This window comes from Hippoglossus hippoglossus, chromosome 13, assembly GCF_009819705.1.
Source record: "Hippoglossus hippoglossus isolate fHipHip1 chromosome 13, fHipHip1.pri, whole genome shotgun sequence".
NCBI lineage: Eukaryota > Metazoa > Chordata > Actinopteri > Pleuronectiformes > Pleuronectidae > Hippoglossus > Hippoglossus hippoglossus.
In genome coordinates this window covers 17,114,747-17,140,242 of record NC_047163.1, presented here as the reverse complement: position 1 = coordinate 17,140,242, position 25,496 = coordinate 17,114,747, and the positions used below count along the sequence as shown (strand labels likewise).

General features: G+C 41.1%; 1 protein-coding gene across 6 annotated transcripts in view; it reads right to left on the bottom strand.

Moving 5' to 3' along the window:
• gria4a (glutamate receptor, ionotropic, AMPA 4a) overlaps positions 1–25,496 on the bottom strand; it is a 111,285-nt gene that overhangs the window by 9,955 nt on the left and 75,834 nt on the right. For 3 of the 6 annotated variants that reach the window (XM_034604102.1, XM_034604104.1, XM_034604100.1), the window contains exons 12-16: positions 23,452–23,667; positions 22,399–22,559; positions 10,459–10,657; positions 5,075–5,322; positions 1,664–1,778 (exon numbers count right to left, since the gene is read on the bottom strand). In XM_034604102.1, the coding sequence (XP_034459993.1) occupies positions 1,664–1,778; positions 5,075–5,322; positions 10,459–10,657; positions 22,399–22,559; positions 23,452–23,667 (939 nt within the window). The remainder of the gene's footprint in view (positions 1–1,663; positions 1,779–5,074; positions 5,323–10,458; positions 10,658–22,398; positions 22,560–23,451; positions 23,668–25,496) is intronic. The other 3 variants (XM_034604103.1, XM_034604101.1, XM_034604105.1) reach the window with 1 other exon arrangement.

Here is a 25,496-nt window from a genome sequence, read left to right as displayed (position 1 = left end):
TCGTTGAGGAGGGGCTGGGGGGAGCGAGGAGCTAAGGCGAGCTACAGACATATGAGTGGGACCCACCTTTGTCACATCAGGTAACACACCCATACTGCCCCAGCTGGTCCTGCACTGAACAGAGCCAAGTACTGTTAAACCAGGACTATTGGCATCAGGCTAGCTCCGTGCTACAACTGGGAGAGAGAGCTCCTATCTTATGGTGCATTCACACTAAACGCAAAGCAAATCTTTCGCTAACATTATATACAAAGTCCACTTAAAGATGCAAACAGACAAACCCAAACTTTTCCTTTAGCGCCATCAACTGGTCAGAATTCAAATTTGTCCAATACTTCAAATGTCTAATTGAAAACTAACGACTTCAATCTTCTGTTTTGTGCTAAATAGGACATGCTAGGTGAAATTAGCATAAATGGTCTGCCAAACATCAGCATGTTAGCGATGCCATTGTGAGCATGTTAGCTTGCGATTATCTTCATGCAGCTGTTAGCATGGTTGTAGATTGCTGGATGTATTGAGAAATGACTTTATTCCATGATTGGTATATTTGACTAAACTTTAACTCTTGTTGAATAAAATAAGTGGGATATAGAATTTGAACAAGTTGAATTACAGCTTTGCCAAAAACACACATGTGATAATAGGAATATATTCAGGACCTAATGGTAACAAGAGTCGAGTAAATCTTTGATTCTTTAAATACAATGAAGGAAAGTGAACAGAAGAAAAAACCGTGAAAAGAACCATTGAAACTCTACAAATGAACAGTAGAGCAAACTTAACCTCGTAACATCGTTCTGCTTCAATCAATTATTCATCAAAGAGTCTAAAAGAATCTGAGAGCAATGATTTCACTTGAGTCTCATTCTCCATTAAACGTTTTATAACCTGTTTTTTTTATTAGCCATGTACTCGAGCAAATGAGTTTCTCCTGAAGAAACGATGAGGATCAATGTGAAGTCTTTCTTTCATTCATGCTATTTGACTCCAGACTCACATCTTATCTCTTCTCTCCCCAGAGCTGCCACTAGGGGGCAAATATTCCTGTCTTGGCAGTAACTGCTCTGTTTCCTTTTGACACAAATCCATCACTGAACTGTTGTCCCATTACCTGGCACTCTGTCCTCTCAGAGGGACGCTACCAGATCTTCGCTAAACACAATTGAAAATGATTATTATGAAGAGTGATTTATTTATCTTGGCAGACCCTCTTCTGCACAGAGGACATGTTACATTTCTCTGATAATTCAACATAAAATTTTATTAAGGGCGTAAATAGATTTTTTTTTAAGGTGGTTTGGTTCACATTTGGGTCTGTAAAAGACACAGCCAACAGAAAATTGTTGTATGTTTTAAAACTTTTCTTTACCAGGAAATAATATTCACTTATTCTGTGTCTCAAAAAGCACAGTGTTGTACCTTTGTCACTGAGTCTGAACCTTTTATATAAAAAAGGCACACACACCCTTGACAACATATGCAACACTGTGCCTATTTTTGGAGCTGCAGGGTGTCTTAGGAGATTTTAGGGTGTCACTTCCTGACTCTTTGCCAGGGCAGATGCGTGCGCTACTCTCCCACGGAGGCCGTTCACCGGCTGGGCAGCCCGCGACGGCCCCCGTCCCCCGAGTGGTGGGGTTGGCAGACAGAGAGGGCTAACCTTGGAATCCCCTCCCCCGCTGCCACATTCTCCTTTGTCATACCACCACTTGTTTTTCAATTTGTCCAACAGGCCCTGCTCGTTGAGCTTTAGCACGGCCAGGTTGACCGCATTTCTTTAAGTAAAAAAGGAGGGAAAATAGTTTGGTCAGAGTGGAGGATGGAGGGACAGACAAGATGGATGTGGGGACCACAGCCAGGAGGAAGGAGGGAGGGGGGAGGGGGAGCAGAGGGAGGAGAAATCAGAGGGGTTGAATGGACAAAGGTGGGTTAGTGGGGAAGGATGCACCCCAGACAACATTATCTTCTACTCTTTCTCTTTGACTTTCTACTTCAGATACTTTTTTGTTTTTACATCTAATTCTGTTCATCTCACATTGGTTTTCTCTATGTACCTCTCCCCTGTTGTTGCTGGGTGGCACGAACAGAGGATGCTCACAGCGACTGTCAGATTGCTGCTATGAATTGTGTTAACCAGGTCTCTGCAGCCTGCTGTTGGTGCTCTGGCCCCCTCCTGCTCTCTGTACATGTGTGTGTGCATGTGTGTGTCAGTGAGGTCGTGTAGCTCTAGTTCCCTACAGCCGTCCTGCTCACACCCCTGAGGGGGATTGACCTCCAAACAATTTTCAGGGACACAGGGCAAATTTTTGGGCATTACTGCAGCTTGTTTACATGTATTCATCTTAATTATTTCATTATTTTAAGCATATTATCAAAATAACCAACTTGCTAATATTTGAATCCCACTTAAAATATTTCGTATATTTCTATGTGCAGTTAAAAAAGTTGAAAATATGGATTTTTTAATGCATTTTTCTGCTTAAATTCTGCTCATAAGGAAGCCGTCCTCATGCTGTTCCTTGTGAACGATGTGCCATTTAGAATGAAACTCTCTGCTTGCTGACAATATATTGTGGTGATGTGATATTCACCAACCACTTTGATGTTCACTGTTAATCTGCCACAATTTTCACCACTGCACTTCTCCTGCAAGTGTCTCCTGAATGCCTCGATATGTAGCCTGCTCCTTTACTATAATCCCTCAAGAACATCCACAAAACGTGGCTGCAGGAGCTGAATGATTTTGTCATTGTATTCCCAGGATGTCCTAAATAAATACATTTTGTCCCGTCCCTCTTTCTTTTGCCACATCTCTGCTTGTTTTTACAGAAACCTGTGACTATCGTTTTTTTATTCTTCTGCTCCCACCCTCTGCTGATAACTCTTTTGTGTGTGAGATAGTGTAATCAGGCCGGCTAATCTCTACAAAAAGGTCACTGCTGTCGCTGCCTGCTTGTTTGTTAATCTGCACCTTTGTCTGTGCCATGCCAAGCCTATTTGGAAGTCCTGCTTCACCTCAGAGTGTGATGTGCCTGCATGTAAGACACGCTCGTCACAGAAAGGTCATCAGGTCGGGATTCTTTTTAGGAAATTAGGAAGGTAAAACAGTAAATTAAAAGGCACACTGCAGGTTTAGCTCTCTCAGTAAAGATCATCAAGAGATTGAGAGAGAGAGAGAGAGAGAGAGAGAGAGAGAGAGAGAGAGAGAGAGAGTTCTCTGGGGTGATCTAAGCTACAGGCCATGACTAATCTCATCAACATAAGAGGTATATGTATGAAAGCAGTTCAAACATATCTGTGAGTCATCATAAAGATCACAAATCATTAATCATGTCAAAAGTAGCAGTACTTCTGAAAGCATACATTCCTCACGCTCATTTCAATCATCAGGGTATTCATCCTCCTCATCAACATCACAAAGGTAAATTAGCATCATGATTAGAGCGGTGAAAGGAGAGGCAGGCTCACCTGACGTGCACACTTCCAGCCACACGCGTGGTAGAGATCAGGTTTCCACTGATTGAGAGAAGCCAGAGACAACCGTGGATAGTCCAAGAAATGTGTTCTGGGGGTGGGTGGGGGGGCTTAAAAGGGACCTATCCACCCGCTGTCTGTCACTTTTCCCCCTTGAACGGAAAAACCCTTTTCTTTTTTGAAAGTAAGGAACAAGGGATAAACTACAGTGACTGTGGTTTCGAGGGGCGTGTTTGCACCACACACAGGGGGAAGTTATAGGAACAGGATGTGAGGCTGATTTGCAGTTTTTTGTTTGTTTTGCCTTTCATGAGGCAGCGAGAGGTGGGGGCAGGGAAGAGAGAGCAAGTGGTCCGGCTTTACCGAATTTACCCAATTATTTTAGCTCGGCAGGCACCTGTCACACCGAGAAGACAAAGTCTTGAGTGCTGTTGTCACAGGCACTTGAAAAATTAATTATATTCACTGTTAGTATACCTCTGTGAAACCTATAGGCACTGTCACGTTAACAAGGCAGATAAACAAGTGTCTGCTGAAAGAAAGTCTAAATATAAGGACCAACTTTAGTACCATTATTCACTTTCTCATTTGTTTCCTCCACCTTCCACTGTCTTTATTAAGACACACACGCACTGTCATGTATTTTTATAAAACTACTCCTTGATTTGGGATTTAATTTGGTTTTACTCAATTACCAACAAATGTAACAAAAACGTAGCATGATCCTTTTACAGTTGTGAGTATTTTTGGTGTGGGATCCTGTAATCTGATTACTTCCTAGTCCCCCCATCGTCCAGGCCCCTCTACTTCCCATCTCTTACTTTTAGTTTCCTGCTCCGTCTATAAATTCCCCCTCGTGGCCTTGGATGTAGTGGCAGCAGTCTGAGGTTCTGCCCCTCCTTGCAGCCATATTCATTTAATAAATCTCCCCTATAATAAGCATCATCACTATCATCATTATCATCATCATCACCATCATCATCATCATCATCATTATCACCATCATGACTATCATTTCTGAGGATGAGAGGAACAAAGGGACGAGACAACAGGCAAATGGACAGAGTTACCTGTGTGGTGGCCCTGTGGAGAGAGAGAGTGATAGATAGAGCTACAGGGGAGAGAGGACGGATACGAGCACATAGGGATGGACACATGACACTGACACAGGACACAGGGATGGAGCTAAATTAACAGGAGAAAAGATGGAGTCAGAAAGGAAAAGAGAGCCAGAAAGAAAAAGCTAATGAAATAAAAAGGGAAGATGATATGATGTAAAACATAATCTGCATCAATCACTCAACACATTTGTCTCTGGAAGTCGCTGCTGCAGGGTGAAATCATCCGACGAATTAAAAACAAATTGTATTTTCTTTTTTAGTTGTCTTTAGAGCCTCAAGCGCTTAATAGTTGTCAAATATCAAAACCGAAATTCTCAAATTCTCAAATTGAACACGAGATGTTTTCACCTGACAGCAGTGACGGGTTAATCTAGGTGCAGTATTAAAGGCACAGCAGGGTAGGTGGAATATCGCAGCAATAGTGGCAACAGCATCAGCTTTGTTACTGTCGCCTATTGTTACACTATTCCACCCACCTTAACTGTGAGCCTTTCGGTGTGGCAATGCCATATCCTTTGGAGTCCAGGTTGCCCCCGACTTTCATGGTGTCGCAGGGCTTGCGCTGCTCCGTGTACTCGTTCATGGTGGACTCCAGGAGGAAGGCGTACTTCCCCTTGGACTTGCGGACCCTCGCCACGCCCTCTGCCGTGGTCTTGGTGAAGACAGTCGGCTCGGCGGATTTCATGTATGACCACATCTTCTCGTATACGGCTATTTTGGACCTCTGGGGTGGCGGAGGGCGGAGAGGAAAGAGGGGGACGTTAATTTTGGAATGAATGGGCCTCATTTGCTCACATACAAGATAAGATAAATAATAACCAATAAATAATAAATTTAAAAGTAAATTGAATAAAAATAAAGATAATATGTTCACAATATACACCTTCACTACAGGTGGGAATATTTGGAATAGCGAGGTATGGTACACAATATAAAATGACTACACAATACACAATGATTATGAGTATACAAATTAATAATTGGGTGTAATTTTGCACTTAATATAGTATACAATTTATAAAGATGTACACGTATAAATTCATAATAGTATACAATTTGATATGAATAAAAAATGATGATGTTATAAAAATATAACATATAAATATAAAATTCTAATTGTGGGCTTTGGTCTTACAAAAACCCAATTTGAGTGTTAGGACAATCACACTAATCATATAGCACGATAATCAACTATTTCTATATGTAGCCAAGTATCTTATTCATCTGTGACAGGAGCATTCTTTTAAAAACACATCAACTCATTTCCCTGAACACTACCACTGTGTCCCAGGTTCTGTGCACTGTCCTGCTGCTGTGAATGCTCAACATCTAAACGTGGATCAATCCGCTACTGACAAATCCAGCCAAATCAAGTGTTTATTCCTGAGTGAATAAATTAAAACTCCAGCTGTTTAAGTACAGAGCTTAGAAGCAAAGCATTTATATACGTGGCCTGCTTGAAAAGATTGGTGTCTTCAGTAGGAAGAAATGAGCTTGCGTGGCTGAAGGCCACAGACAGGAAAGGGACCTTTTAAAATGTTAAGAAATAAACTAGGGCATTTTGGGCTTTTTTGGTGGGATTTGCTGACCCTAAGAATAATACACAACTAGGTCTGGCCTGTTATTGTTGACGCACCCATTCTGTGTGTAGAATTATGGAAGGACATTCACACCTCACTGGTTCCCACAGCAGGTTCTCTAACCACATATTTGATTATTCAAATCATCTCTGCTGAGACAAATAGGAGGAGATGAAAACAAAGCGGCCTATTCATTATGTTGACACAATGACAATGACACTTAAGGCTGCTTATTGATTAGACACTTGTATTCTTTCTGTGGATAGAATCAACAGTCCAGTACCGTGATCTTCATGATGAAGAGCAAACCGCTGAGGCTTTTGAATATTACAGCGCTGATGGAGGGTTGTGTTGTCCATCTTCCATTTTGATCCTCATATACTGGCATTTATAACCACATTTAAAATGTAGCACTAAGTTTGCCTTCACTTTAAAGGAGCTTATGACTGGAACAATGTGTGTGCAGCTATGAATTTGGTCACCTGTTCTCCAGAGGACAATCTGTTTAGCATGATGCAATAGACTGTGTTATATTGTGTGTATACCATGAAATGTGTAACTATGTGAGTACAAAATAATTATGCCTAAACAGTGACTTTATGTATTTCAATTACAATAACTTGAGAATGATTTGATTAAATAATGTTAAATAAATATATACATTAAACGCACAATTTATTAAGTGAAATCACTCACGTTATATGATTTATTCACACTAACTCAACATGATAGAAACACACTTCATTAATGTGACCCTATACATGGAACTTATGTAATAAAGTTACATGGAAATTTAATATGCAACTGAAATACATAGTCAGTAATACATTTTGTTAGAGTTTGTGTATATACAGTTCTGTGCTAATGTTTACATGTGAGTGAGTGAACTGAGGTGTTTGTGCGTGTTTGTGTCCCCTTTGCAGTTAAAGCTGGGGTAAGCAGTTTTAATCCAATAGACTTTTTGTCAAAATCTGATAAAATCTCCTCAGGCAGCGCCAGCTGCACGTTTAGGGTGAAGGGGCAATGGGAGCTAAAGGGAGGTCTCTGAACCAGAAACAGCCATTTCTATGGGAACAGACCTAAACGGTTTACGCTGATGGTATACTAATCCTCTTTCTTGGAGGGATTTATGAATAAAACATGTGGAAACACCACCTGTAACATCTCAAATGAGATAATGTGATGATTCCTCTGCCTGACCACGACATGAAACAGTGGCCTCAGATAACAAACACCACCATAGCTGTTTACCAATGTAACGGCTACTCTTTGCTAATGGAAATGTTGCCCTTCATTTTCTGCTGTTCACATTTGGTCAGTATTGTGTCGTCCCATTTGCTAATGTTTGTGGTGGCTAATTCCAACTTTTTGAGATGTGGGGGTTGAGCCTTTGAAGGAGCAGTGAAGAGAGGGCTGTTTTATTTTTTTTAATTGTTTTAGTTCAAATACCAACTGCCATTCCCCAGAATTACTTACCCCATCTTTAATTGGGGATTGGATTGTCCAATTGGGGACACATACAGATTTTGGTGTCAGCTGTTAAGGTTAGTTAGGTTCAGGTAAATCTCCAGAAGTATGTAATGTCCCTGAAAGTGATGTGCGACAATGTGTGTGTTTGTGTTTGTGTTTGTGTGTGTGTGTGTGTGTGTGTGTGTGTGTGTGTGTGTGTGTGTGTGTACTCAAGAGTGAAAATAACAAGTAGAGGAGTCAAACTGTCATCCTCCACAAGCGTCCTGTTTCCCCTTCTCTCCTGGTGATAAAGTGTTATTCTGTCTCTGCAAGCGACAAGCCATGGCCTCAGCCACTGATACCAGCACCCGGGGAAGGGGTGTGTGTCGCTATTGCGTGACGGACACCTATCCCATAAAATTGTAACTCATATCTAAGAGGACCATCGGGCCCATCTCTCTCTGTCCTTTCTTTCTCTTTTTTATTTTTTCTGTCCGTCATCAAATCCCTTCTCACCATCCCCTTCTTCACTCACAGCCTCAACATCATTCTCATTGATCAAATCCATCCATCCATCCATCCATCCATCCATCCATCCATCCATCCATCCATCCATCCATCCATCCATCCATCCATCCATCCATCACCTCGTATTTTCTTCATTTTTTTTACATCCTTCAAAATATGCATGCTTGTTTGAGTGTTGCTTTGTGCATTCTGTGTATATATCCTCCTGTGTATGTGTGTCTGCGTGAGAGTGAGAGAGACGACCATGGCTGTGCGCACATAAAGCACATATAGCAGCATCTGGCCTCGTAGGGATGGACGTGTGACAATCTCCAGATTCTTTCAAAATGAGTGAGGCTGTGAAGGAGGAAATGGATGCTGCAAGTCACCTTCAGGCATCCGAACACTTACATATACGTGAACTTGCATTTGTGGCTTGTGTCACAAATGAAAACACACGGTGCATACGTGGCTAAATGTGCATACATAAATGCTTGCATCCTCACACACACACACACACACACACACACACACACACACACACACACACACACACACACACACACACACACACACAGATAATTAATGGCGGTGGCGAAGCCCTCTCAGCTGAGGGAGAGTAAATTGCTTTTTCACCCTCCACAGATTTCAGCCCGCTCGTTATGTTGATGATGCCAGAGCCGCTCACAGAAGCACAAACTGTCTGCTAAAACGTCCCTCCTCCCCCCTCTGCAGCCCCCTGCGTCCCCAGATACGCACACACAAGCGCGCACGTGTTCACAAAGCATAACTGTAAATTGGTAAATATACACACAGGATGCATGAGCACACAATTGATTCTGAATAGTCCTACAAAGCATGACTATGTGGTGGAGCAGCTTTGTCTGTGAGCAAGTAATGATGCTGGTGTTTTGCCGGTGTCTGCAGAAAATTCTGTCTTCATCAGCACTGTGCGTTCGTGTGTGTGTGTGTGTGTGTGTGTGTGTGTGTGTGTGTCTGTATGTCTGCATTTGTTTATTGGTAACTTATGTAATTGCAATCCACATGGGTGAAGAGGTCACTGGGTGAAGTCACTCCAGGTCTCCTCTGGACCACTTCCATCCACTCTGCCATCATTTCCTGCTCGACACTTAATTGTTGACATCCCCCTGTAGTAGCTGTATTCTGCTGCACCTCTGTAGACCACCACTACTTCACTACTCTACACTTTCTGTCATGATCATGATTGCTTTATTTTACTTCCAGTAATTCATTGAATTGATTTTAAGAGGCAAGTGGCCCTTTTCTGTCAGGGCTCCCACTCTAGGGCACAATCTCTGCAAGGAGATCCATCAGGCAAACTCCTCTTTTAAATCTCTTTATAGGTGAGCTTTCTCCTAGTTCTGATTGTATACTCTATTTTTATAAATTTTATGATGTTTTATTTTATCTAGCTTTTACTATTTTTCTCATCTGAAACACTTTATATTTTAGCATCTTTGCTCTATTATCTTCAATTTGATTTTAAATGTGTCCTACTATTTGACTATATAATCATGTGGTACTTGTAAAGCACCTTGTAAAAGTGTTTTAAGTGTGCAATAAAGTTTAGCATTATTATTATAGTTATTATTATTTGACAGGGCAGTAGTGAAACTAAATGGAGTATGGTAAACAACTGTCGATCTAGTGTGGAGAATTGTCATCAAAAGCAATAAAGTCCCAGAAGGGTCCTCCTTACTATTCGGTATACTCCTCAATATTATCTTATTGTAAACTCTCATAGAGTCATCAAAAGAAGTCAAGGGCAGACTTTTAAGCTTTGCATCATTTTCAAATGTCTTGTCTTTCAAAGTTAAAGAGAAGAGTCATTCATTCAATCCCCACCTCCCACCTGGACAATTGTGAATTAGTGAACATTAGTCTCTCGTCCTTGTCTCACCTAGAGTCTGAGTTGAATTCTGCTGCTTGGCCTTTTTACTGGCTTCAATAGAGGAGACAGCATCTCCCTTTATATTTGCTTCATCTTAATGGCAACAACCACTTATTTAATAATATTATCCAGCGCGTGGATAATAATGCAATTATGAAAATGGGGAAGAGACGGAAGAGGCATTCTCTGGCAAAATCATTGTGTACCATGACATTTTTAACACAATCCATATAGTGCATGTATGAAAACAGCCAAAGACACCAACAGGGATAAAACTACTTCTCTCCCTGGTCTTCTGAGACTTTTCTGCTTTTTCTGTAGCCTGAGCTCAGAAGCAAATTAACTTGACTTAGTGAAAGCCTGTAATCTCTAGAGGAATCAGGTAAATGAGCAGAATGTGATGAGTCCCTACCCTGAAGAACTCCTTGGTGGAGCCTGAGTCCAGTGTCCCGTAGGCTATCTCTGTCTGTTTGGCCAAATCCTCGGCACTCTCTATGGGTGAGACCATCCTCTCCACGGTGAGGAAGGCTGCCAGGTTGGCCGTGTAGGAGGAGATGATGATGAGGGTGAAGAACCACCACACGCCTCCAACGATCCGTCCAGACAAAGACCTGGAGAGAAGACAGAGCGAAGAGGGGAGTCAGAGGTGGAGAGAGACGGAAGGTTAGAGGGAAGTGGTTTGAGAGAACAGGAGAGATGAGGAGATTTAGGAGGGAAGGAATTGCAGATGAGAAATTAGCAGTAGAGAATGAAGTGAAAGATGAGAGTGAAGATTACAGGGATAAAAAGAAAATCAAGGGTAGACAGCAGGGGAAAAAACAGAGGGAAGAAAACGTAATTGAGGTTAGTTCCTGAATCAGAGATATGCAGCACAATACATTGTAGTTTCACAAAGCATTTTCCACACCACTGTGTGTATGACTGTGAAAACGACAGCTCTGCCAAAGCAATTGTCTTTCAACAACCAATTCAGCACCAACAATAACATGAAACAGATTGTAATCGGGACGCTCCTCCAACCTCAATCTCTCTTTACCCTTTTTTCTCCGTGTTTACTCTCTTTATCTACCAATTGTGAGCAGAAGCAGCAGAGTAAGTGGCAATTCATTCTGTTTACATGAACTTGTTTTCACTGAGTAAAAGGGAGGAGAGCGAGCAACATTGAGCACATTAGAGGAAAAGGAGTGGATGATTGGAGAAGGTGGCAAAATGTTAAGTTTTCTTTTCCTAAGTGCCGCAGTCAATAAAAGGCCATGAAATTCTAATGGACACAAAGAGCGACATAAAACAACCAGGCTTTAGAAAAGGAGAAAGACTGTGAAGAGGGATATCGGGCCAAACATATGCTAACAGCTCATCCGTTTTCTTTTAAGTATTAAAATGTAAAAGAGTCGCAGAGAGTGAACAAAGTTTTCATTCACAATTTATTCAGAGTATGAATAAACATGTGTTGGTCATGTTCCTCATAAAAACCTGCTTTTTGGAAATGTTTCATTTAACTTAATTTTCCACTCTAGGTCCAGAAAGTCAAAGTTTAATACATTCTGTGGCTACTTGACCGAAACAGAAACGAGCTGGAAACACAACACTGACATATTGTCATCTTCAAGGTTTAGTATTTACTATATTTGTAAAACACCTCTCTTACAAACAATGTAACACAAAATGCTTTACAAAAAAAGCCAAACAAACAATTCCCACCACCCATTCACTCACCCCACCCACATAGAGAGCAAGACAATATGAACAGGAACTGAGAAAGACCAAAGGCAGGTAGAGAAAGATGAAAATAATAAAGAAATGATAATAAAAAGTAGGGTGTTAAAATGAAAACAATAAGTAAGAAGAAGACACAAGGGCTGATGGGAGAGGGTTGGATGTATGTTTCTCAAAGTGTAGCCTGCTCTTTCTATCTTCTACAGTATTACCAAACCTAGGTTTAATCTGGATTATTGTTTCTGGCTACCTGGCAAACTTTACTCCAAAGTTCACTTTCTTGTATCTTGTTTTTTATTTTTATTTTATGTCTCCACCAGGTCCTGAGGGAAATATCAGTCTATTTAGCCACTAAATGGTGCTGTTGGGCTGGTGGTGGTATAAAGTGGGATTCCATGGTGATTGTTGATGCTATGACGGCTATGAGATTGAACCAAGACAGTGACAGTGTGAGACAGAGGAAATGATAAGCTAAAAGATGCTCAAACAAGTAAACTGGAGAACCATGTGATAATTATGTATTTGGTAGCTAAGTACCTTATCGTTTCAGCCCTGTTCATTTGTTTGTTGGTTTGTTTGGATTATGTGTCAGGAGAGAACCCATTCAATTTTGGGTGTGGATCTGGATCTAGTGAATTTAAATGCGGTTTCATCAGGGGACTGTTTGGCCTTGGTGGAGGTATACAGTATGCTACTGAGTGGCATTCTAGTCTCTACATGTGACTCCTTTCATTCAGAAAATTAGGCATAAACGTTTTTCGGACAGGAAGCTGGTTCGGTGATACGTCCACTCGGCTGTGAAAGCAGTGATACGTGAGTAACTTTTATGAGGGCCTGGGTTTTAAGGAGTGTGTGCTGGAGAGAGCAGAGAGAGAGAGAGAGAGAGAGAGAGAGAGAGAGAGAGAGAGAGAGAGAGAGAGAGGTGCAGCGACGCCTGACTCCGCATAAATTGTCGCCCTTTGGAGCAACTCATTCTGCTGCTCTTCAAAAGCTGGTACACCTCTTAATCCTCTCTCTCTCTCACACACACACACACACACACACACACACACACACACACACACACACACACACACACACACACACACACACACACACACACACACACACACACACACGCACGTAAATATGAATTGATAGCGTTTGTCCTTGAAGTATTGATCTGTTTACCTGAACTAATGAAACTGGCGTACACTGTGATGGATGCAGTTGTGAGGTGAAGTTTTATACTTATTAGGAGACAGTGCAATAATTTTTTTTCCACCGAGTGAAAATTTGTGATGGATTGATAGATTAAAACCATTAATTTAATTATAGATTTGTTTGTGTTTTTGATGAATATTACGGTAATAATAACAATGCTAATGACATTTAAAAATATATATATAATGTAAAAGATGAGGAGGAGGACCAAGAAGAAGAGGAATTAGAGGAGGAAGAATTTAAAGATCGGCATATTGAGAAACTCATTTTCATAGGTTCTAGAGGGGCGTGCTGATTGGTTAGTTGGTAAACACGCTGTGGCAGCATTTTAATCTGACCTGATGGAGTGAGAGTGGGATTTGAGTGGACATTTACAGAGAAAGAGAAGGGGGGGGGATGCAAAGCAAAGCAAAAGAGGACGTTGAGAGTGTAGACAGAACAGAGGAAGAAAAAGAAAGAGATGGAGAGACTGCTGAGAACTTGCAGTTATTTGTGTACATTACAGTGAAGGAGTGTCACTTAAAATGTCTGTAACATGAAGCAAATCTGCTGAAGTTGATCAGCTTATTGATCACTAATCAAGTGAGATCTGTCTTGTGCATTTGACCCATTAAAACACTATAGGAGCATTAGGCAGCTACAGTGCAGAGTCTGGGGACCATCCCTGTTTCTTTGTTCAGTGATAAGAGTTGAAACACTTTTACGCGTCTTTTTTTCGTAGTCATAAACAACATAAAACAACCATTTATTTACTAGCTAATATACACAGATAAGTGGGCATAGTATGGTAAAGTACTGTCATATACTGTATGTCTGAGTTTCACTCCTGCCTGTCCTGGGACTGTGACTCTGCCTGAGGTTTCCAAGTTTTTTTCCACTGTTAAAAGTATTTTTGGCAGATTTCCCCTCACCCTTCTCCAGGGTTAAGAGCAGAGGATGTCACACTTTGAACAAATTGTGTGAAACTGTGATTTGTGAATATCTACAAATAAAATTTGATCAATGATTGATTGATAATAGTAGTAGTTAAATTAGACATACCTTTATAGATCACCTGTAAACACTGTAAATTAATACATCTGAATACAACTACATATAATGCAAGTGTCCAGAAGGACGCTCACATGAATACAACAATAATTTTTGTTTTTGAATTTCCCGTTTGGATGGATGCAGTAGGAGGAAATCACACTGAATTTTCTAACTGTTCAATAGTGAATATAATAGTAGTAGCCCCTGAATTTGTAGAGATGACTCAGAATTTGAAGTTTGACTGTAAGAACATATGAATATTGTCGGTATGTAGACACCCACTGGAAACAAATCTTTTAACAAACCTGATTAAGTGTAAAGGATGAACAGAATAAATTACTTCATATGAAAAGTAAAAACTGTTTGTTTCTAGCTTGACCCATGACTGATTAGGTCATAAACCTATAGCAGCTGAAGGCATACAGTGCATTTTAAAACAAAACAATTAGGACAACATTACATTAGACCAACTTAACCCGACATGAATTCCCCTCAAAACGCTTTCAAAACACAAAACTACATGTTTCAATGTAAGTTCACGTAAGGATTTCAGAGCAGAAATGAATCCTGACTGAATAAATCGTGGTGTGAATAAAAGCTGATGTGCTCATTAGGGGAGATCATATTGTACGTGGCTGATTGGAGCTTTTTATCTAAGACTGAGCAGTTAAAAAGCTCCTGCGTGTGTCAGACGCATGAAAGACGACTATTCTACAGAGAACAGGAAGATGGATTGGTTGAGGACAACATGATGAACAGCATGTCTACTTCTGAATGTGCAGTCCTTGATTTGTGTGTGTCTGTGTGAGTGTGTGTGTGAGTGTGAATGAAAATAAGAGACGTGGGTGTTTGGCCTTGCAGCGAAGTCGGAGAACATGCTAACCGAGGCCGATGGAGCATGTTTGAATCACACGAGCCCACGCGTGAGAGCAGCATGGAGGCATGCATGTGTATGATTGTGTGCGTATGTGCACATATATTTTGCTGTTGCACATCACACATGCATTTCAGTGTATGTGGATGAGCTTCTGAAGTGACGTCCTTGATTTTTAATGCTGTGTGAGTGTGCATGTGTGTTTGAGGCAGTGCAGCCTGTGCTTGTAGTTGTATGGAGTGTGTGTGTGTGTGTGTGTGTGTGTGTGTGTGTGTGTGTGTGTGTGTGTGTGTGTGTTGGTATGCAACAGGAGAGTCCTTCTATAGCAGGTCATGTATCATCTATGATAGCCAACAGATTGCCTTTGCAATCCTCTGTGTGAAAGATTAATGGCATGCTGTTCCTCTTTCCTACTCCCACAAACACAAACTACACACACACATGCACGCCCACACGCACACACAGCTCTGAGCTAAAGAATGCATATAGATTTTTCAAAGTAAAAGTGTAAAGACAAATTTTGGCTGCGTGTTTGCATTTTATTCTACAAGTGTTTTCTTTTTTAATGAGAATTAATGAAAGACAAAATGATGATTCAATATACTACACCATTAAAGCCCAGGTTTCAAATCCTGACAGGACACAGTAGCATTCCCGTCCCTCACTGAACAAAAAACTGTGTGTGTGTGTGTGTGTGTGTGTGTGGGGGGGGTTATAAGAGGAAAATAAAGCAGGTGTTAAAGCTGTTAGTTATTGAGATAACATATGTTGAACTTGTTCGAAAACAGTTTAAGATTGTTCAACGAAAATTAGTAATACAAAAAAAGGGCCACTTTATATACATTTTTTCTCTAAAATCAAGCACTTTATTTTAAGATTTTACTATAGTACTTATTTACAATCCCTCCAGTTCAATGTGAAAACAATAAATATTGTTAATACATGATTGCATTGTACTTTCTTTGGTTTGACAGTCAGTTGTTGATCTCACACAGATTTTTATAGATTTCATATTTCAATATATATTTCACTGAATCATAACTGTAGTTAGACATTATGATGTCCTTAACTTTTACCTTTACTTAAACGGTCCTGAATGCGGACCTCTCTGAATTGTAATTGAATATCCCTGTGGTAGAATGCCATAGTGCTACCATGTTAGCAATAGCATTGGGTTCAACGTGTCACTGTGAGTGAATGACATGGCTGTTTCATTCAGTTTGGAAATAATCCCAGACATTCTAAAGCAGTTCTATGTACAAGTAGCAATTACTGTGAACGGAGAAGAAAGTCAACCTATCTTGTCGTCCATCAAGTTTTCTTTTATCCATGAGAAATAAAGTGATCATGTTTTCAAACGACTTCGGACACACCAGACATGGAGGATGTCATGCTCTGCAGTTGATTATGTAAATCAGGAGCTTGTTAAAAACTCATTTCCCTGTTGGCTAAGACATGCCAACAGGGAAATGCAACACTTTGTTGCTTTGCTTTCTGATCAGGGAGCAAGATGTGTTCTGACAAGTGCTGGTGACGGACATGTTAACAAATGTGGAGATTGTCAGTTAGTGTCTGATGTTGGGTGAAAGTTAGACATGAATGTTTGATTAGGACACAATGAAGGGCGGTGAAAATGTTTTTATCTTCCTCGCTCTCTTTCACGGACCAGAGGTGAGAAATAAAGTGAATCGAGTGATTGATTGAAACAGTCAGAGGGGCTCTACAGTAAATGGAGGCGGAACAAAGGGGGTGAAGGCAAACGGACACACATGAGGGGGAATCAGATTAAAGATTAGGTGCAGCAGGCGGATAATGAAAGGTATAATCAAAAAAAGTCATGCAGAAAAGCTACAAGACACCAAGAGAGAGTGGATCAGAGAGAAGATTGTTCATGGGATTTATATACGAGGAAAAAAACAACTGGTAAAGTTCATAAACACAGGATTCACATGGTTCTAATAAGTGACCTTGACAGTAATCATTAATTAGTCAGGGAGCTTCAGTGTTAGTTGGTCATGCCATTAGCTGGATCTGTTGCTGCCATTAACTATTAAACACACCCACGGCCCTTTAGTCAATACTTACACATGACACTCACAACACACACACACACACACACACACACACACACACACACACACACACACACACACACACACACACACACACACACACACACAGAGAGCGAGAAAGTGGAGGAGAAAAGAGCAGAGAGCTGTAATTTCAGACGTTTATTGACAGAGACGGATCCAACCCCCCCTGGGATGTTCTCTGGTGATCAGGTTTACCTCTCTCTCAATCTCTCCTGCTTGCTCTTGGTCTTTTCTCCACGCACACACTGTCATTTGTCTCTGCCACCTATTCACAGACAGTTTTTTAAAAATTCAAGCCCCGTCGCCTCAAGTGTCCGTCACTTTATGTTCCCACCCTCCCTCTGGGTGGTGACCAGGTCAATCGGCGATATTAGAAAGCCAAATGGCTGGGATGAAAAGATGACAGGTGGGTGGTGCAAAGTGCCACCTCAAGGTCACTGACAATCCATGTGTGTGTGTATGAATGTGTTTGCTTCTGCTCTCTGCCATTACCTTCTGCTTGACTGAAAAGGCGATGGAAAACACAAGGCAGTGGGTTTGTATGAGACAGTGCATGTACCTTATGTGTCTTGGGGAAAGAAAATGTACGTGTGTCATGGGCAAGATGTTCACTGTAACTTCTCCTAGTGGAAATGTCCATTCTTTTACACTGCAAAGTAGCAGGAAATGACATCGTGTTGAAAATAAAGTAACTAAAAAAAGACAGATAGATAGGAGGACAGATAGATAGATAGATAGATAGATAGATAGATAGATAGATAGATAGATAGATAGATAGATAGATAGATAGATAGATAGATAGATAGATGAGTGAGAGAGTTGAGGAGGAGTGTGTGGTACACTGTGTCTCTCAGACTGCAAAGATGACTGCAGCAGGGAGAGAGGGACCCACACTGAATACCAATGGACCTACTATCCCAGCTCAATACACAATACATAAGAAACACAGTCTCTCTCACACTCACTCTCACACAAACACGCACATTTAGTGTATAAAGTCAAACAACAAGTGTCGACACTTGGACCAGACGTCTGCTGCTCATGCATGTGAAAGACAGACTGAGATGACAGATAATGAAAGAGGAGATTTTGGAAAGCCAACAATGCTGACAGCAAACGATACGCATACAGACACATTTTGAAATAAACATAATCAATAGTCGGAAAGGTAGAAGAAAATCTCTTCTGGTGAAGCTGGCTCCTTCTTTATATCCCTACTTTCACAGTACAAGTCCACCTCAAAACAAGTTGACGAGCTGTAGAGTTGTAGATATTAATTAATGTCACCAGTCTATCACAGGCCTGATGTGATAAAACATAAATAAAAGACCCTGATTTCCATGTAAAAGAGCACATGCCCTTTTTTCCCTACATCAGCACAGAGGAGAGTTCTGCTCAGTAATTGGGACCCAATGGACTAAAGTGAATCTCTGGGCGAGTCGAGACACTAGAAAGAAATGTTATCCAGTTCTGTTATGTATTCTCCTTTATGAGTAATTAGTTCAGTGTGTTGTTTGTAGACGTTGGTGTGCAGCTACTACAAGGAAGGTAGACTGAGAAAGTGAATGAGTGAACAGGTTATTGTGTTTTTTTACATGTAAATATGAATAATTCTGATCGGAGGAAACTTGAAGGGGATGCATGGGCAGCGGGATCGAGACTTGTGATTTGATAAGTTGTCTAATTGAATATATAAAATGTATAGTTATATAATTGAATATATGTCCGTTGGGTTACATTAGCATCATGACTTTGCCTCCTTGCTAAGGTGAACAAAAGAGCGGTATGTCAAAGGAAATAAGATCTCTAGTGAAGGGACGGCGATCGGACGTGATGATATGCATGACACGTGTCCTTTTTTCCAAGGACGTGATCTAGTGTTACTGCAGAGCATGGCGGAACAGCGGAGGCTCATCCATCACCTCATTTTTCCAGCAGAAACTCTGGCCGGCAGGCTTATTTAATTTCTTCATCAATGGATTTAATGAACTAGTTAACTCTTTGATCATTACCTATTTTTAGTTTCCCACCTCTCCCTCTTACATAATCATGGATTGCGTCACTACTTAGGTATCGCCCTCAGCCAGTTGTGGAGGGGTTTTATGTGAGTACAATTACAGTGAATGTTTGATGTCTGGGCAAGTCAGGTGAGCGTCATCACTCCCTGCAGCATACAGGGAGGGACAATCACACATTTAACCTCCTTTCTTTACAATCAGTGGCTGCAGGTCAGGTCTGGAGTGGAGGTGAGGTGAGATATATATACCTCAGCAGCATGATGATAAAGACGATGATGGTGATGATGAAATAGTGGTGCAAAGAGCAGTATGTGTAACACAGATGTGTTTTTTACATTTGTCTCAGAAAGTGTAACTAGGACAATGACGAATAACTTGGTAGTTGATGAACATGAACTATAAACTATCAATCTCAATACTACATCCTGCATAGAGCATCCAGATGTTTAAAGTCAAAGTCAGAACGAAATGCTATATGCTTTCAATAGAATGGACTGCATGTATTTCTAGTCTTCACAACTACTCAAAGTGCTTTACATCACAGATCACATTCATGCATTCGCATATACTTTCATACATACACACACATACATGTAAACCTGGTGAATTGTCTTTCACTCACACAGCCGTCAGGTATACTTTTAGGGTTCAGTGTCTTGCTCAAGGACACTTCAACTTGTGGACCAGATGAGGCGGAAATCAAACCACTGACCTTCCAACGACCCACTCTAAGCCCTGAGCCATAGCTGCCTAAAATAAGTTTGTTTCAAGCAAACTAAACCTTTTACGGTCCCGTGGTCTGCTGCTTGTTATGGCCTAAACTACATTAGCAAGAAAGTGTCAATCATGTTCATAACACGAGTGTAAAAATAAGGCCTGTTTACCGACTCCTCACAACACTTTTATTTAAAAGAATTTGGATTGCAATGTTGTGGATTTAATTTGCGTCGTTGAGTCAATGTCTAAGTTGTATTTTTTGGCTTTTCACTCTCTCATCCTCTTTTTAGCTGCTGTTTCTTAGTATATCTGTTCGGCACACACCAGTGCTTTTAATTCCTCGTTTCAAATAAATGTCTCCATTTATTTACTCCCTGGTCATCCTGGTCACAAAGCAGCACCACTAAATACACCAGTCTTTAAATCTACATCATACATTATTACTGTGCTGTTATCACTTTTAACTGAGCTGCCTCTAGAACAGTATCTCAGGCTCAAGTTTACTGAAACTGCTTCTCTTGTGTGAGAACTCCAGTAAACAAAACAGGAAGAACAAGCAGAGTCTATAAGTGACAGAGTTCCCGTTGTAAGAATATAATCTGGTGTTTATGACTGTAGTAATCCTGGCCTGTGGAGGAGTTGTGCTGTAGCGGAAGCGACAGGGTATGGTGATTTATATGACGAACACTGGCTTCATGTTAAGTATCACATTATCTCTGTGACAGCTGTAGCTTATGCGCACACATCTGTAACAGGGCCTGCATGTGGGTGTTGCATTGTTGTCTGTTTATGTGTGTGTGTGTGTGTGTGTGTGTGTGTGTGTGTGTGTGTGTGTGTGTGTGTGTGTGTGTGTGTGTGTGTGTGTGTGTGTGTGTGTGTGTGTGTGTGTGTGTGTGTGAGCAGTGTCAGTGTTTTTATGTGCTCGTCCTGTGTGTTGGCGTGAGTGTGGCAGTGTGCAGCTGGTGAGAGCGTTCTCCCATTCTGTGAGTTGGGGCTAGAATTGGCCTGTCAGTCACACTAAAGTGGGGAGGAGTGGGAGACGACAGGTGTTGGGAGGAGAGAGGAAGAGAGGGAGAGTGAAAGAGCGAAAGAGCGAAAGAGCGAAAGAGCGAAAGAGCGAAAGAGAAAGGCAGAGGAGCGAAACAGGAGGAGGAGGAAGAAAGTGAAGTTCTTTTCTTGAGCGTTCTTTTCTTGGTGTATGAAGCTTCTGTTTACACTGAGATCGTTTTCATTACACGTTGAAGTGTGATGTAAAGACAAATGATCACATGACTGTGCACATGACTGCTGCTCACTCAGTATGTCACCAAAACATACTGTTAAAAAATCATACATCTTGTCATGGATATAGAATCAATTAGAATTACTGCCGTGCTGTTGTTTGCCCCCAACAACCAGCATTTTTTAAACATCTGCCGAAGTTGAAAGGATTCTCTTGAGGTGTTCTTACACTACTTACCCTGGGCAAAAAAAGGGTTTTGCAAGGTCAGACTGACCTTGACCTTTGACCCCCCATATTCTAATAGTTGTATCCGTGAGTCCAACTGAATGTTTGTGCCATATTTGAAGAGATTTCCTCATGGTGTTCCTAAAATGTTGCATTCACAAGATCAAATACGTGTTTTTGTCAGGTCATGACCTTGATCAACAAAATCTAATCAGTTCATCCTTAAGTCGAACTGACCGTTTTTACCAACTTTGAAGACATTCCCTTAAAGGTCCAGTGTGTACAATTTAGATGAAAGAGATCTATTGGCAGAAATTGAATATAAATAATCCTTGTGATGTTTTGACTGGTGTGTTTCATCTAAATTGTACGAAGTGTTTTCTTTAACCTTGAATAGACCCTTTATATTCAATTACTTTATATTTACAGGGAGTGGGTCCACTCTATGGAGGCCGCCATCTTTTTTACAGTAGCCCAGACTGGACAAACTAAACACCTTTTGAGTTTTTATGACAACTGAAGGCTACCACAGGTTATTTTTCATGTTTGGGAGGGGAGGGTGAGGTGAGGGGTATTCAGCTGCAACATGACACTTCACCTTTCCTTCTTTCAGCTCATCATCTATCACTCTTTCTCTCCTGTGGTCTGGTCTGACGCTCTCCCTCACTGCTCCTTCTCTCCTTAGATTGGCTCCCTAAAGGTCTTGAGGATGACGTCCATGAATATTTCACTAAACTGCATTCTCAGCTTATCAATAATAAAATGCCATATTTCTTTAAATATTCTAAAAATACTGCTGGACTCTGCCTCTTCTGTGGTGCTTTAAAAATTCATATACACCTAGAAAACTGCTAAGTCTCCCAGCATTGCACATCCATACGGACATGAGCGCTGAATGGTGTGCACCATCACTTTTGTGATGTGTGTGTGTGCATGTTGGTGTCTGTGTGTGCTTTTCCATGACATCTTAATGTTCTGTAACACTGTGTTGGAGTATCAGTCCAGTTCAGTGAAAAGTATCAAAGTGCTAAAAGAGGTGATTCACATTGTCAACGGTCTGAATCACAAGAGCCTCATACTACAGCACTGCAGACAGTGAGACACGCACACATACTCACACAGGCTATTCCCAGCCCACACACTCTTATGAACACATCCTGCCGACTGACTCACACACTTTCATTCTGTCTGTCGGACACACATTCACAAATGCTCTCTGTTCGTCTCACACACTCCATTTCCCTCCCCTCACCGTGGTGAGATGTCGCAGCCCTGTTGCATGAAAGCTCCCAGTGAGAACCACAGGGAGTTGAAGATGCCGAACTCGTTGGGAGGCTGGTCTGTGGGGCCCTGCTCGGTGGCACCCTCCTCTGGTTCCTCCGCATGCCATTCGTACGGACTGAAACGACTCACCTGGGATGGAAAAGAACATTTAAATAAAAGGATTTGGACCATTTAGAAGTCTATAAGAGTAAAAAAGACATGTGCAGGTGTATAGAAAGCAAATTGAAATCAATTTAACATCTTATACTGAGAGAAGTATAAAAACAGTGGGAGACATTATCTCAGCAATAATCGTAACAGCTTAATAATGCAAAGAAACCCACAGAGGGTAAATTTCTTGTTACTGCTGTAGATAAGTAGTGTTTGAATCTTGAATATGCCGACACTCTCTGTCGGCTGGGGGGATCAAGACAATGCCACCATGCTTGAAAAGATGTTAACTGCTTTAAATGCATAATTGGAGGTTTTAATATTTCCTACATACAGGCAGTGTTTTATCAGATCAAGATTTATCAGCACTAAGTATTATAGCACCAGAAAAGTCTCAGAAATGTTCACATGATGTAGTTCACTGGCTCTGTATAATTGTTTACCCTGGAAGTTAAAGTGAAACTGTACATTTAAATGTGTTTTCTGAGTTGTAACCTATATTATATGAGTGCTATTTGAGGAAATATATAAGTTCCTGGTTTTAAAATAATATTTACAACTAAATCTATAAATAAATTTACATTTACGGGTTGAATATGGCTAATAATGCCATCTAGTGTTTCAAACCATCTCGGACCTTGCAGGGCCAATGCTTACATAGAGTCAACCGTTTGGGATGTTTTTACATTACGACATTTATGGGGACATTTGGGGGTTAAGGAGTGTCTTAGCTCCGCCTCCCAGCACTGCATTTAAAAAACACTTTTGGAATTCCAGGGAAAGACAAGCTTTTAATAACAAACTTCTTCCACATGTCACAATCCCACAACCCAGCTCGACCTCGGACTTCTGGTTTTGAATGATCACTCACCAAAAACAGCACAACACTGACTCCAATGTACGCGAACACTATGCACATCCAGATCTCGTAGGCCAGCGGGTCCAGGAAGGAGAAAACACCCGGTTTGGACTTTTGGGGCTTCTTGATCATGATGGATATACCCAGAGACATGAAGGGCTTCGAGAAGTCAATCACTTCTTCTCTCACCAGAGTGATGGTCAGCGGGGCAACAGCGATTTCTGCTTTCTGCAAATAACAAGAAGGGAGGAAAGTATGCACATTATTTTAAGTGCAGTAAATTTGCAGCAACTTCATGTAAAACAGGTGAGCGGGAACTGTCTGTGAACTCTTTTTTTTTCTGAACAAGGTGAGAGTCTGGGGAGAAAGATAAAGGAAGGAGGAGGAAATTGAAACACAAAAGGGCAGGTATAGTAGACAGGATCACTATAGGATGAGTGGAGTTTAAAGCAGGAGCGACAGAGGGGAAGAAAGAGGGGAGGCAAAGAAAGCGGATTGGTGCATGGGGGTGAGAGAACAAGGGGGAGATTATTGAAATTTGGACTTGTTGAAAGAGAGAGCGAAGCAGCAGTGAAAACCAGTAGAATGAGAGGGAAGTAATTCATACGTAGTAGGACATGGCCTGAATATCAATCAGTCAGCATTTGCATGTGTGCGCACACACTAGCAAAAATCTGCAAGTCCAAAACATTATTCATTCAGCAGACTGAGTATCTGTTTCTGAGTAGCTAAGTGTGTCTAAACAACGTCTGTAGTGTTATCGGTAAAAGAGGGTGCACAAACAGCATATCAAATAACATCCTCCGCTACAAGTGAAGATGCAACGAGGATAAACAACATAAGAATGACAAGGAAATCAGAAGAGATATGGAAAAGAAAAAGGGAAGGAGAAGGCAGAGGAAGATATAGGAAAAAAATCCACAATGCACGAGAGAAATAGATGAAATAAATTTGAGTTGCAAAGCGAGAGGCGAATGTTACTCAACTTGAAAGAAAAGGAGAAGAAAGCCACAAAGATAAACAGAGAGAAAGGGACAAATACATAAAAGCGACTGTGAAGAGATGCAAAGGATAAAGAGCAGAGATCTCCTCACTGTGGCAGAGGAGTCGTTGCAAAGGGCTGCGGGTGTTTGGAACAAATCAAACCTGATTAGTCAATGCAGCGGTTCTGCTGTGTCACCTTCCACTACACACATTCTGGAGGCTAATTGATTCTGTCACTTCGGTCTGTTCTGCAGCAGCGTCTCCGCTTTCAGCTTCCCGCTAAACGCCGACTGACGCTGTCCTCTGCATGTTGATAAAGTTTGCATCGAGACAGCGATGTGAAATCTGCAGGACGTGCATGGGACGTCAACGGCAGCATAATTAGCAAGCTCGCCAAATTCTCAAGAAATAAAGAGTAGGCGTCTAGATAGAGCCACTCAGAAGGAGACTGACGTGGGAACTAAGGAGACGCAGAGCTCCAGATAGGTTTATGGTCTAAGTGCGATATTTTGAGCCTAACTGATATTTTTGCCCAGACATGTGTGATGTGTCTGTAAAGGAGAACATAACAGTGTTTGGTCATATGAACCAGTTATCCTCTCTTACACTACAATAAATGATCTGTATAGAGATTTTTCAGTCTTATCCGTGACTCAAAGGGCTTTAAGTGCAAAGAACATTCACCTATTTGCACACATTCATACAACTCTTCTATACGCAGTGCTTTTTCAATCACACATCATTCACTGTCAGCCCAGGAACTGAGGATCGGACTGCTGACGTTCTGTTTAGTGGACAACCCTCTCAACCCCTTGGTTCACAACTGCCCATATAGTAGGCCTGCTAATTTAACTACAGATTTTACCCATTTTCAGGTGGGGCGGCAACAACATTTAGAAACAAATTGGGTTTACCAAATCAACAATGCCGAAAAAATAGCTGGATTCATCTTTAAGACAACTGAAGTTCACTGAAATAAGACTATTTTGATGATGAAATACTTTTTTTTAACTGAGCTGAAGAACATTCAACTGATTAATGCTCAATGACAACTATTAACATAAATTATGTTA